This window comes from Argopecten irradians, chromosome 1 (assembly GCF_041381155.1).
Source record: "Argopecten irradians isolate NY chromosome 1, Ai_NY, whole genome shotgun sequence".
Taxonomy (NCBI): domain Eukaryota; kingdom Metazoa; phylum Mollusca; class Bivalvia; order Pectinida; family Pectinidae; genus Argopecten; species Argopecten irradians.
Window position 1 is genome coordinate 23,154,772 of NC_091134.1, and position 13,967 is coordinate 23,168,738.

Below are 13,967 nucleotides of genomic sequence, written 5' to 3' on the forward strand. Positions count from 1 at the left end.
TGAGTAAAGATCGAATCCTGCCGGCCGTCGAAAAGATATAGGCTTTGCCTGTTGTCTAATCCATTTATCAATACAATAATATAATATCTTTCTCTGTAACTCCTGTATAACTTGTATTGTTTAATAAAATATTCTGAAATGAAATTGAAATGAATATTGCCATTTGTATCAAATTTTAGTAGTTTTCAAGAACTTAAAGCAAAATACAATCAACATCAAAAATCAAAGCTGAATTTTTTATGAATTAAATGAAATATGAAGTTTTTCTACAAGTTCAGTTTTCAAATTTTGTTAGTAGGAAATGGTTTCAGTGTAAACTCTTGTTGTCTTTCAGGATCAGCCAGGAATCCATAGACAGCACCTTTAGAGATGAAAATGATGGAGATCGAACCCCACATTACCAGGACATAGAGGATGACTCACTGTTTGCTGACTTCAAGATGCCCGACATTGGGGTACCATCTTTGTTTTGTTCTGACAAATCTAGAAATCTAATATTAATACCAAAGACTGTGATGAAATAAATGTGAATCCATGAACTCGTCATTGCGCTCATTTTTGTAAAGTCAATTTTGTGCTCAATTTTGATTTGCACCAAAAAAAGGATGTTTACACTGTTCAGTTCATCTGTAAACACGTGTAGAATATTCTCATACACTCGGGATATTCAAATAATTTTTCATAACCTGATATCTTCAATGTAGAAGAAATGGATTATAGTATTTGAAAATCCTATTCATGGAAAAACTGGAAAGTCAAACTAATTTTCAATGAAAATAAACAGTAATTTATGTTTTCGTTATTGCAGTCGTCCTTTGATTTCGGTGGATCGTTTATGGACGAGGTATTAAAGGCTTTGAATGAGAAGGAAGCCAAGCTTGAGGCTTCTTCTCCTTCTGACTCAACTCCTTCACCTGATTCACAATTCCGCAACAGTTTCAATGACCGCAGTGGGTCCGTGTCACCACCGTCAGTGAAGGAATTTAAACACAACACTCCACCTCCACTGCCCGCTCAACCTCCAAGATCTGTAAGTGTTACCATAGCAACGGAGTAAGGCTGTTTATAAAGTCAAAATCTAGCATTATATTTATGATATCAAAGATTATGTTAAATTCAGAATTTAGTCAGTGTTGGATAATATAGATTAATAATATTCACACATGATCATCAGAAGAGTAAATATATTTATGTGCTGAAAGAAATTAATGTTTTTTTCTAAGTGAATTTGTAATGTGATTTGACTTGTTTCAAAATACTTATTTAACAGCCATGTTCCTAAAAAATTCATATGTATTCATTTTATATTTTATGCATTATTTAGCTCCAAAAGTAAATATAAACAGAACAGCATAAATGGAAAATCTCTTCTCGCTGCTTCTACTTGAATGTACTGAATTTCTTGACTACCCGTGTTGCTTCTAGGTTGCGGGATTCACGATCTTGCAGCAAACGATACACTTCGTGCACGCCATGGGATATACACATGTAAATGTAGGGTGCATGATGTGCAAAATCAAACGCTTCTTTGCATCCAAAACTATTCTGCATGCAACGAAGCTCTTTTTTTTTTCTTCTTTCTCTCAAACAGTATTTTATAATCTACTTACTAAAAATGACGGTTTTCAGATGTAGAAGCCATCTTGTCATCATAAAATAAATGGCTAAATTATGACAGGTTTTGTTATAGACCTGTGTATTGTGTTTTATGGGAGATATTCTCTACCATTTGTGTATAAAATCTAGTTCTAAAATCCATGTATGATACATACATCATGTACATTGGATTGCTATGTAGACAATGGAAAGTTGTTGTAGTAATCAAGAAGTTATATGATATCCCATATTTTAATGCATTCTAAATGGCCAGCATCAAGTTCTGAGATCATAGATTATTTAGATTTAAGTTGTTGTAGTAATCAAGAAGTTATATGATATCCCATATTTTAATGCATTCTAAATGGCCAGCATCAAGTTCTGAGATCATTAAATAATCTTAGATTTAAGATTTTGCTTTGCCCATCAAAATCAATACTGTTTTAGACTTAAAACCATTTCATGATGGTGGGGCAAAGTCTTCATAATGCAATCTAAATAGCTAGCCATAGATATCTCTAAATTTGTGACCTCAGCCATCCCTTATTTATCCTTAATGGATAGTTTCAGAAATCCCAGAAACAAACTGAAGGACCAATCTTAGATATCCATGCTATCAGGCTATCGTGGATTATTCGTGATAATCTTAAATGGCCTACCAGCCTTATATATTCCAGATACAACATCCTTAATGAATAGTCTGATATCCCTGATAGACCCTTATCTTGTAGCCTCAGATTCCCTGATAGTGTTTTAATATGTACATCCTTTTTGATTAGCTTCAAATATCTTTGATCTGCCCTAAATAAAAAGCCCTGACATTTAGATATCCCCAATACATTCTTTATACTCCAGTGCTGAGATACCAAAATGACATGGGTAAAGTATGACTTACTGTTGATTAGTCTCACCTTCTGGTGAATGTCAAGTCATTATTTCGACTGGATTTTTGTCACATCATAATCACCGGATGGTGGGACTTATCAGTGGTAAGTTACATCGTACCCATGTCGTTTTGGTTTTATCTAGAAACCCCTCTGTTAATTAGTAATGATTATATCACCACCACATCCTAAATTACCAGTCTTGTATATCCTCAATACAGCCTAAATGCAACATGGGTAGTATACTGTGCTGTATAAAAAGCTTTTACTATTATAAAATCTTATAAAAAATGCTTTGAAAGGAAATTGAATATTTAGTATTGTAAACAGACCACAAATATCTGTACATAGGTACCATATACTTCAGAACCTTGATATCTACAACTTTATAACATGCAAATCTCTTTTAATTTGAATTTTTGAATTAAATATTTGGTACTGGTCATACTATCATAGAAAGCTTTCAAGTGCTTTTTGTCCAATAGTATTTACAACATGTTGTTGCAGATGTTAAGGTACCAAGGTTCAACTGGATGTGGTATAGAATTCTTGACTAAATAGAGTTTTTTTGTTTATGACTATAAAAGAGAATTTTAACTTAAAGGAAATTTGGTATCAAACGAAGGGAGGTAAACAAGAAATATTGTTCTTAGCTTAAATGCAGAACTTCAGTACCTTGTCATATTTTAGTTAGAAACTCTGTATGGGAATAACAATGCGTTTCTATTGCAGGAGATTAAAAAGGAACCTCCTAAACCTGAGCCAAGGAAACAGGCAAAGGTCAAACCTATGTCTGCTTCTGAGGAGAAAATGATGGACGATGCCATCGCTCTGGCAAATGAGTGTGCTGTTGTGTCTTCTCAGAACCAGACATCAGAGACTCCCACTTCTCCCATGGGAGATAGGATGCGGTCTGACTCCGAAAGTGGGTCAGACTCTCCAAAACTCATCTCCAAATTAAAGAACTCATTTAAGAGAAGCCCTAAACTTGAGCGTAAACGAACTTTTTCTGAGGAGATTGCTAACAAAGGGGAAATAACTGAAGATGTTCCTCCGGAGGCTCAGGAAGCTTACAATATTCTTGTTGTCCGTGGTTCTGTTAAGGAAGACCAGAGGAAGGAACGACCTAAATATCCTGCACCGGTACCAGAGGCGAGGCCTTCATGGGAATCCAGGTCAGAAACGAAACCTTGGGAATCATCAAAGTCAGTAGAAACCAAGCACTCTTGGGAATCATCGAGAACGTCATCAGAATCCAAACCATCTTGGGAAACATCTCGTAACACGTCTGACTCCAGACCACCATGGGAGACAACAAAGAGCGACTCAAGGCCGTCGTGGGAACCAAAGAAGACTGTGAAAAATAGCATTAGGAGTAATGTGCCTCTAGCTAGCACAGAGGAGGTGGAATTGTTTGTTGACCTTGAACCCATAGAGAAGGTCGAGCCTTCTCCACCTCGTCCTGTTCCTAAACCTCGTGTGGAAATTCCTAAAAAATATGAGCCACCCGTCCCATCACCGAAACAGAGGCCTGAAATTCATCGTGTTGAACCAGTGCCTCGCCCCCAGCAACCGCCGCCACGGATTCCCATGACGTCGGCTGTGGCAGATCTTCAGTGGGACCTCAACGAAAGTTTTGGGTCAAGTCACAGTGTGGCTTCAAACCAGAGCTTTGGCAAAGACAGTTCACGTAGTGGTGGTTCAGATGTCCTCCGGATACAGGAGGATCGGGACGAGGTGTCCGAGAGGACGTCGGTACGTAGTTCAGACTATAGTGACTCGGATGATCCAAAAAGACATAGCGAAGTGTTACGGATTGACCTCCCTGACTCGACAGAGTATAGTACAGACTCATCAAGTACAAAAGAACTTCACATTGATGAAGGTCCACGAAGGGACTCGAGTTCTAAATCAAGTAGCCTGTTTGATGAGGAATTTAGTGAACCTTCCCCTCGAGAGATAATGAACAAACTAGCCAGAGAGAGCCGTATCCGGCGCTCGCTGGACCACCAGCGTGGTGTTGTTGGAGATATGGGCGAGCCTGCCCCTAATAGGAATTTACGTGAGCCCCAAGGGATCCCTGGTAAGAGCATGCCCACAAGTAACGGTGATGATGAGGAAGTGGATACAAATCCTTTGCGGATGTTACGTGGTGGAGCTATTCCAATACGTGGAGGCCGGGCGGGACAAGGTAATGCTCGACCCCCAAATCGACCTCCCAAATTACCATATAGAAAACCACAGTTTCACCATTCAATGAGTGTTGACTCTGGAAGCAACCATGTGCAGCATGTCAATATTTCTAGTTCAGTATTTAATGGGCATGAAGCCCCCAATAGTCGTGTAAATGGGTGTAACAATGTTTCCCGTACGGAGACACCTGTGGAGGGGTTTCCTGGGAGGTCTAGACCCCCTGCTATCCCACCTAGGTCTTACAGTGTTAGTGGTGATGGCGGAGGTCACCGGAACCTAAATGAAAACCCCCTTCCATTGCCACCTAGGACCGCCGCAACGCGATCAGTGATCCTAAGTACAACTCGGGAGCGAAAGTACCCGCTCATACTGGACGATGCTGACGACTGCGGCAATTCCACGGAAGGTCGCTTATCGTCCCAGTCTGTGTTGTCATCGTCATCAGCTGCTGTTCGTGTAACCTCTACCTCCTCCTCTTCTGTTGCATGGGCTCCTGCCGTCCCGGCCCGACAGGGACGACCTTCTGACCTTCGGCAACCTTCTGACCTCCCTCCTGCCCCTCTTTTACCAACCCCAAATTTAGATGAATCAAGTGATGATAGTTCTGACAGTGAAAATGATCATTTAAATGATAGTGTATTCGAAAATGAATCTAGCCCTGTGATACCTCGAAAAAGTCTTTCAACACCTATATGCCGATCTGGCTCCTCAACATTCCCTCGAGTGAAATTCCGTTTAAATAATAAAAATAATACTCATAATTTGGAACAATTAGGATTTTATAATCGCCATGATCCATTTTGGGTCAAGTCTTTAATATTGGCAGGGGAGAGAATTTCAGATAGGGAAGGCTCGGAAGAAATCTCGCCCATCATGCTTGCTAACTACAAAACATCTGATGGCGTGAGCTACGAAGATTTGCTTGATTTTGCATTAGATAGGTATGGTGTTATGTGTCTATATAGCCACTTAGTCACCTGCCTTCCCTCACACTAAACATCCTTTGGGGAAATGCATAGTTCATCAAAAACAAGTCACAGCGACCTACTTAACAGCACTGGTACAGGGTTAACAGAGTCAGGTTAAAGGTTTGTACACAGCTGACACAGGGCTCCATGGCCTGCTACCATCAGGACATTTCAATTCTTTGCAACATTTTCATTTACTTTATTTTGTCTCTTTGTTTCTATTTAGTTACTTTTATTTTCTATTTATTCAGATTTAATGCTTTTTCTTTTCCACTAATTTGCTTTAAGTTTACCCAGACCTATAAAATGGCTGTATTAGATATGTTACACTCCATTAGGAGTTCAATGACTTAAAGCTATAAATAATTTCATTTTCATTTCAACAGACAGAGAGGTAAGGTATGTAAACTTGAGTTACGTCCCCTTGTTTGACCTAGAAGCTTCAACATCCATTGTGTAAGTAAAACAAATGAATGTCACAGGTAATGTGAGATATAAACATTTAAGGGGGAAAATATAGTTATACTGGGTCCTGTACTAATGTATCAAAGTTAAAAAAATAACAGTTATTAATGCTTTGAAATCATTTAAACTGATAAAATAATGAAAGTTTGATTAATGATATAAGATAATGGAGAATCTGTGTCATCTTATCATAATGGATGTTGGCTAGTGGTCTCTATAAAATATGGGCTGTAATTTGGTACACAAGGAATTAGTTCTAACTAAAACCAAGATAGCTATACTCCACATTGGTTAACATTGAATGTGATGTAGCTGGAACAATGTAACCATGGAAACTGCATGGTAAAATCTAGAGTCACCTCCCTTGGCACATGGCATGCTGTTACTTGTCTTGTTTCAAATTAACGAGAGTTGTGGTTCTGACCTTGTTTACTTTTGACTTCTAAATCATAAATCTTGTTTAATCTCCACTTCATTTGCATTCATACTTACCCCATCTGACTGTTTCTTTTTCTCAGGATTATTGCTGTTTTTAACAGAACTATTTTAATCATTTTCAAATTTAGATCTTCTCGTGTGCCCAGAAACGATTACGTTACGGCACGTTAAGCTCTTCACTAATTCAATTTTAGATCTTCTTTTTTTAATTTACTAAAAAAAAGATATTTCAATTAGAATTAATAAGGTACATGGAATACTAAAACATGTTTACTATATCAATAGTTAGATCAGTTGTTTCTTGTAACTTAATTTTCAAACTTTTTATTAAATAATATCTTTCATAAATGTCCAAATAATTGACTATTTATTACATAGAGTGCCTTAATTTGCAAAATAACAATGGTAGCATCAAATTGAATCATTTTCTGCATCATTCTAGCAAATAACTAGTCAAGTGAAATTCTTTAAAAATTAGTGTCATTGTCAGATATTTTTCTAACAGAAACTCTGTGGTAAATATTTATAGGAAGAAATTCCACCTGTCTTTTCATGAGAAATGATAATTACCACCCCATCATTCTCTACAATGTGTTTCTATGACAACCAGAAAACTAAATAAATTGAAAGTAACAGCTGTGATGTGCCGAGGCATGTGATGTTTTCACCTTGTAGAGATAATACTGTTACACTGCTAGCTGGTGCTTCCGTTCTAACTTTTTTATGAATTCAGAATGAGATTCTGCTATGTCCTTTTTGTCATAGAGCAAAGATTTCTTGATTTTCTATTTAATATGTTAAATTTGATCATTCTGTAAATAATGCATTAATCATTTCTGATGTTATTTTGACATTTTTTTAATTGTGATTGCATAAAATGTTTTTCGTGAAAATTTCTCAAGCTGTTATATTATATTATGAAATTAATATTATGTATGAAATTGAATTTATTTCGGTAATTTGCAAATTCAAAAGAAGTAGAAATGGAAGCCTAGCACTGAAGCAGTGATAACAGTAGGTGACTGGTGATGAACCTAGACCAATAGTAATAGGGTTATAGGATAGGACACCTATATGTGTTTGTGTATAGAAACTGTAAACAGTGTGTGATATGTTAATCGAGATGTATCCATGACCAATAGTAATAGGGTTATAGGATAGGACACCTATATGTGTTTGTGTATAGAAACTGTAAACAGTGTGTGATATGTTAATCGAGATGTATCCATGACAAACTGTATTCACAGAAACGGAATGAATCACATATCTGTATATTACAGTTACACATGTATTCACAAGAACAGATTAGTTTATACTTTCACTATCAGAATGACACATGTATGTGAAATATTTTATACCAGAACATCTAGCATCAATAGAGAGTGTAAAATGTACAAAAATTAGAATAGCCATAATAAATTTAGTGAGCTCATTAAAGACATTTGAGCATTTCTTTGAAAGTTGTTTTCATATTCTTTCAGTATTTTCTATTTATTTCTGTATTGTATGTAGAAATCTATACAATTTCAATGGATTATTAATATCCTTACTAAGTATTGTACCAAGTTTATATACCAATCTGCTTCCTAATCTGAAGTAGTGATCCACTTCCTTATATGAAGTAGTGATCTACGTCCTGTTGTGAGTTATACTTCCTTTATAGATTAGTGATCCACTTCCTGTTGTGAGTTCTACTTCCTGCCATAGAGTAGTGATCCACTTCCTTTTGTGTGGTAATGTTTTGCTTCCTGTCATAAAGTATACATCCACTTCCTGTTGTGAAGTAGTGTTCTGCTTCCTGACTTTAAAATAGTGATCATTCCTGTTATAAGTAGTGATCCACTTCTTGTTGTGTGGGAATATTTTGCTTCCTGTCATAAAGTATACATCCACTTCCTGTAATGAAGTAGTGTTCTGCTTCCTGTCTTATTCCTGTCATAAGTAGTGATCCACTTCCTGTTGTGAAGTAGTTATTTATTTCATGTTGTGAAGTAATGTCCTGCTTCTAGGAGTGTCATAAATTGGTGAAGTACTTCCTGTTGTGAATGAAGTTATGATCCTCTTTGTGTTCAATAACTATGTTTCAATCCTTCTGAGAAGTGATCAGAAGTGACCCACTTCATGTTGTGAGAAGTGACCCACTTCCTGCTGTAAAGAAGTGACCCACTTCCTGCTGTTAAGAAGTGACCCACTTCCTGTTGTAAAGAAGTGATCTACTTCCTGTTGTAAAGAAGTGACCCACTTACTGTTGTATAGAAGTGATCTACTTCCTGTTGTAAAGAAGTGACCCACTTCCTGTTGTAAAGAAGTGATCTACTTCCTGTTGTAAAGAAGTGACCCACTTCCTGTTGTATAAGAAGTGATCTACTTCCTGTTGTAAAGAAGTGACCCACTTACTGTTGTATAGAAGTGATCTACTTCCTGTTGTAAAGAAGTGATCTACTTCCTGTTGTAAAGAAGTGACCCACTTACTGTTGTATAGAAGTGATCTACTTCCTGTTGTATAGAAGTGATCTACTTCCTGTTGTAAAGAAGTGACCCACTTCCTGTTGTAAAGAAGTGATCTACTTCCTGTTGTAAAGAAGTGATCTACTTCCTGTTGTAAAGAAGTGACCCACTTACTGTTGTATAGAAGTGATCTACTTCCTGTTGTAAAGAAGTGACCCACTTACTGTTGTATAGAAGTGATCTACTTCCTGTTGTAAAGAAGTGACCCACTTCCTGTTGTTAAGAAGTTATTTACTTCCTGTTGTAAAGAAGTGACCCACTTCCTGTTGTATAAAAGTGATCTACTTCCTGTTGTGAGAAGTGACCCACTTCCTGTTGTAAAAAAGTGATACACTTCCTGTTGTAGAGAAGTGACCCACTTCCTGTTGTATAGAAGTGATCTACTTCCTGTTGTAAAGAAGAGACCTTCCTTGTGTTGTGGAGTTATCTTCCACTTCCTGTTATGAAGCAGCAATCCATCCTCTGCTTTGATAAAAGTGATTTAATTCCTGATGCAACTTTGTCAAAGACATATGTGTTGGTTCCATGCATATTACATTAGTATTTGATGCTGTACTTGTCACATGTATCTTTTTCTTATCACTGTAACACAATTCCTGTTGTAATATGTACAATATTATAAGATGTATTAGGTATGGGTATAACCATCACTCATGTACATATGGTATTTATACATCCAAAAACATAAACCGCCCTCTAAAACCATAATTATTATAAACCTGATTCTGAAAACTCTGTACCTGAAATATATACGTAGATATTGGTACGGGGGAGTTCTATCTGGTCGGCTGGTGGCGGGTATCTAAGGTGACACTACGCGTCCCCAAGGTGACGTCTGGTCGTGAGGAAGGCTGTTTGCTGTGTACTCTATAGATAATAATCCTGAGAGTGCTATGAACTGTAGTCCTAGTGATATTAATCTGACATATCCTAGTATAACCTTAATCCACATAGACCTTACCAACATTAACCACGTTCTTTCTCTTTCAGTTTTTTCTCTAGATATTTAGCTGATTTTAAACCTTTTAAAAGTTTATAAAGGTATCTTCTTTGATTTGTTTTTTTTATTTATTTTCTTTTTATTTTTGTTTTGTTTATTATTGATTTTCATTATCATATTTTTTCTTTTCTTTTGTAATGAATCTTTACTTTTGTTGCATTTTGGGTATGGGATTGCATTTTGTCTGTTTCTTATTTGTTTTCTGCATTCTGTTTGAAAAGAAGTTTTTTATTTCACAACTTAACTAAGTTTCTTTGGGTTTATTTTTAAATCTATATAATGTTTAGTTATTTTCAAGTTAGCATTGTATATATATATGTGTGTGTGTATATGTATACATGAACTTAATAGCCTATAAGCCAAATTGTAAACAAAACTTTTAAAAGTATTATTTAACCCGGACTTTGCTGGCACTATTAGAATCATGGTCAAACTCTATTTACCTATTACATGTACCTATGTTCTTTTACACACAAAATAATGCTATCACAGCTGCGATTATATATATATATATATATATATATATATACAATGACAACATATTGCGTTTATTTGTACTAATTTTGTTTTTAAACCTTTTACTAATCATTTTTCACCGTTTTGATTTTCACATATTTGCTGAATTTTGTTTATATTTATTTTGATTTGTTTATATGCTATCATTGATGTATCCAACATGACAATATTGAGTCTGGTTTTTATACAGAGTTATCTGTTCTTGTGACTTTGATCTTTAGTTCATTATTTACAAATTATGATAAATTAACTTATTTTCACAGTGACTTATTTTTGTATTTTTATACCCAACATTTTTCACATGATTTCATTATTTAGGCTGCCAGGTTCTACTGTGTTATGTATGTTTTTCACGATGATTGATTTTCACAATTTTTGAACACTTGCAAAATATTAGAAAATTGATCAGATCTACACAAAAATAAGTTATACTGGTTGGAATTTTCCGAAATATAAGTTTGTTTACAGTATGTTGTGTTCAAACAAGATTTGTCAGAACAATTGATACTTGCCCACAGGTGTGGATAACTCTGCATAACAGAAGATTATACATTGTATAAACACCAGTTATATATCTTGGTATCCGTCTGAAAGTACAGAGAGCTCCTAAAGAAAATATGGATTTTTTTGTATCATTTGTAAATTACGTTTTTGCATACAATTAACCATGTAATTCCGTCAAGTAAAACCGTCTTGTCGAAAGAATTAGATTTTAAATGGTAAATTTCCTTACATTTCGATGATTTATGAAATTTTATGAAATCATCTAAATTGAAGATGACTCTTTCACATCTCTAAGATAAGTTTTCCTGAAAATCTGGAAAATCATTTGGCAATTATACATTCCTATGAAACAAGTGCATGATGTGTATTCATTGTTACGTTACATTTTAGTTTATTCTAGTCAAAGAACTTTGTTTGTTTGAAACTGTTTTGTTCCCCAGTAATATTGCTTATTGATTTAGTTATTTATTTTATTGTTGAATTAGCATGTTGAAATGGCAAATTCCTATGATTTTGATTTTTTTCTATTCTTTGATTTGATTTGATTACATACTCAGATACATATTAAACATGCAAACAAGATATTCCTTACAAGCAGAGCTAAAACAAACACGTATTATACTACACTGCTGTGAAGATTTCACCCATCCATGGTACTCTAGGGCTGGGATATAGTAGGGTTTTTTTTCTTTTCTGTTCAACTTTCATTCTTTGACATGTAAGCCCTCAACCTCTAGGTCACAAGTTTGAATCCCATGTGTGGCAGTTACCAGGTACTGACTGCAAACCTGGACCGTCATTTTATGACCCAGGTAATAGGACGTTAAACTAATCAAACCAAGTCTATTGTACAATCTCCTAAATTATATGTCATAGAAACTGTTTATAAAGATTCAAATTGGTGAGACACATTTTCATATACCAACTATGCATCATTCTGACCTATATTTTGTCTATAGTATACAAATAGACATCTATTTGTGGTGTATAATTTGACATCTGATGAGGCTTTATGTGTACATGTCTCTTGGTTCACATCAGATTTACTCAACCCAGTTTGTTATAGCTGGTTTATAATGAATTTACATGTTCATGTATCTCAAACTTCTAATCCTTTTGAGGATGGTTTAAAATGAAATACTTAACATTTATTTCACCTCATCTCTGTTTTTCTTCCTGTCAGAGTTTACTACCGTTCCTTTGACTCGATCTGTTCCAGTAACTTTCCTTTAATTTCCCCCATAAGATGGAGGGTCTATAGTGTCCCACCTTGTCCTGCAATGCCCTGTCCAGTCCATCCTGTCCTGTTGCACTGCACCCCATCTTACTTTGATGTATGGTGGCAGAGGGATTTATATTGTACAGACCTTCCTGTTACAAAGCTTCTTCTTTTTCACTCAGCACAAGTTGCTTCCCCTTGATTCAAATTTTAAGTGTTCATGAAGCAAATCATTAATCTTTTATCAATAGAAAGGTTATTGTTGTGTATAGGACCCAACCAGACAATCTGCATGACAGCTTATGCTTCAAACACAAGCTTCTAAATCTTAACACAGTGAAACAGCAATTCATAAAATCAAATACATGACCGCCCGGGCAACCACTTATGACCAGGGATAATGGTCAAATTGAGCAGTTGACATACCCGTACCTTAATTTCTCATTTTGGGATCTACCACCTTCTGTTGACACCTGCTATTCAAATTTTGCGAACTTTTATTTCTTATCAGTCTTATATCTTTCAAATAACTGCATGTATACTGCTGCAGAGAGATACCCTCATACATCATAAGAACCTTATTAAGAAATGAAAATATGAACTTTCTTTTTACATACATTTATATTTCGACTTTTAACATCAGTAAATCAACAAAACTTATTGAGCATCAAAATAACTCCATCTTTTGGATTGAGCATCAAAAAAAATAACCTGTAAATTTTCTAATTATCAAGAACTGTAAATAACTTGCTAATGGTGTTAGCACCAAAAATAATATCTCACTAGTTAATCTACATCATAAAATTGTATACATGTATGGAAAAAAGCTTTTATAACAGCGAAACATAGATAGGCTTATTTAGCTTATTAACATGTTTGGCAGTTGGCAAGCTATTGTTCACTCTTTATCTTGATCATCTACAGTGAGTTGAAAGTTTGCTTGAATTGGAGTTGCCCTACTAAGTGTAGATTTGTTATAATTTGGCTTGGCTACAGTCCATGGTAACAGCTTGAATACTTACACAGGTTGTTTGATTCACTTAAGGTTTATTTTGCTTGGTCTTTTTTCTACCTTGGGTTAATAGTCCCTTTTTTCTTTGGGATTAGTTTGCTTCTTCAATACTGTGAATATGGCCTTATTAGCGAAAAGGAAATATTTCCTTGATGGTGATATTTGCTTTGATGGATACATTAAGTTGAAAAAGTGTACAAACACATTAAAATTGACCCCCTTTGCCTATAAAAATCACAGGATTTTTTACCTTTATAAATAATAGTCATTTATTGGGAATCACTTGCTTTTGCACAAGAATGCACTACTCAGTAAGTCTCCGTGCTTAAATCCTATGGTGGCAACAGTACCATGTCAGCACTGTTCTTTGGTCTATTCTCTTGTGGTTTAGCTTCACAAATTGATGTAGTTTGGTATGAGTCATCATCAAAAAGTCTCTTGTTTAGAGTTTTATTAAGTCCTACACAAATCATGCTTGCATATCTCTCCTAATGCTTCTGGCTGCTATCCTATTAACCGAGGTAGACTTCTTCAGAGCCACCCAGGACTCCATGAGATCACCTTTAGTGGACTAGACCTCTTCGAAGATTCAACTTTTAACATTTTGTCATTAAAACCATATCTCTTTTCATGCCAAACTTATGATGCTGAAGATTCTTCATTA

The 13,967-nt window shown here is 35.5% G+C and overlaps 1 protein-coding gene across 9 annotated transcripts in view; it reads left to right on the plus strand.

Annotated features, from left to right (window-relative positions):
- Nucleotides 1–13,967, plus strand: part of LOC138321293 (activated Cdc42 kinase-like) — a 111,244-nt gene that overhangs the window by 92,082 nt on the left and 5,195 nt on the right. For 6 of the 9 annotated variants that reach the window (XM_069264871.1, XM_069264882.1, XM_069264899.1 and 3 more), the window contains 4 exons: nucleotides 335–455; nucleotides 809–1,030; nucleotides 3,213–4,671; nucleotides 6,028–6,097. In XM_069264871.1, the coding sequence (XP_069120972.1) occupies nucleotides 335–455; nucleotides 809–1,030; nucleotides 3,213–4,671; nucleotides 6,028–6,097 (1,872 nt within the window). Of the gene's footprint in view, nucleotides 1–334; nucleotides 456–808; nucleotides 1,031–3,212; nucleotides 4,672–6,027; nucleotides 6,098–10,042; nucleotides 10,094–13,967 lie in introns of all 9 variants that reach the window. The other 3 variants (XR_011208310.1, XM_069264917.1, XM_069264935.1) reach the window with 3 other exon arrangements.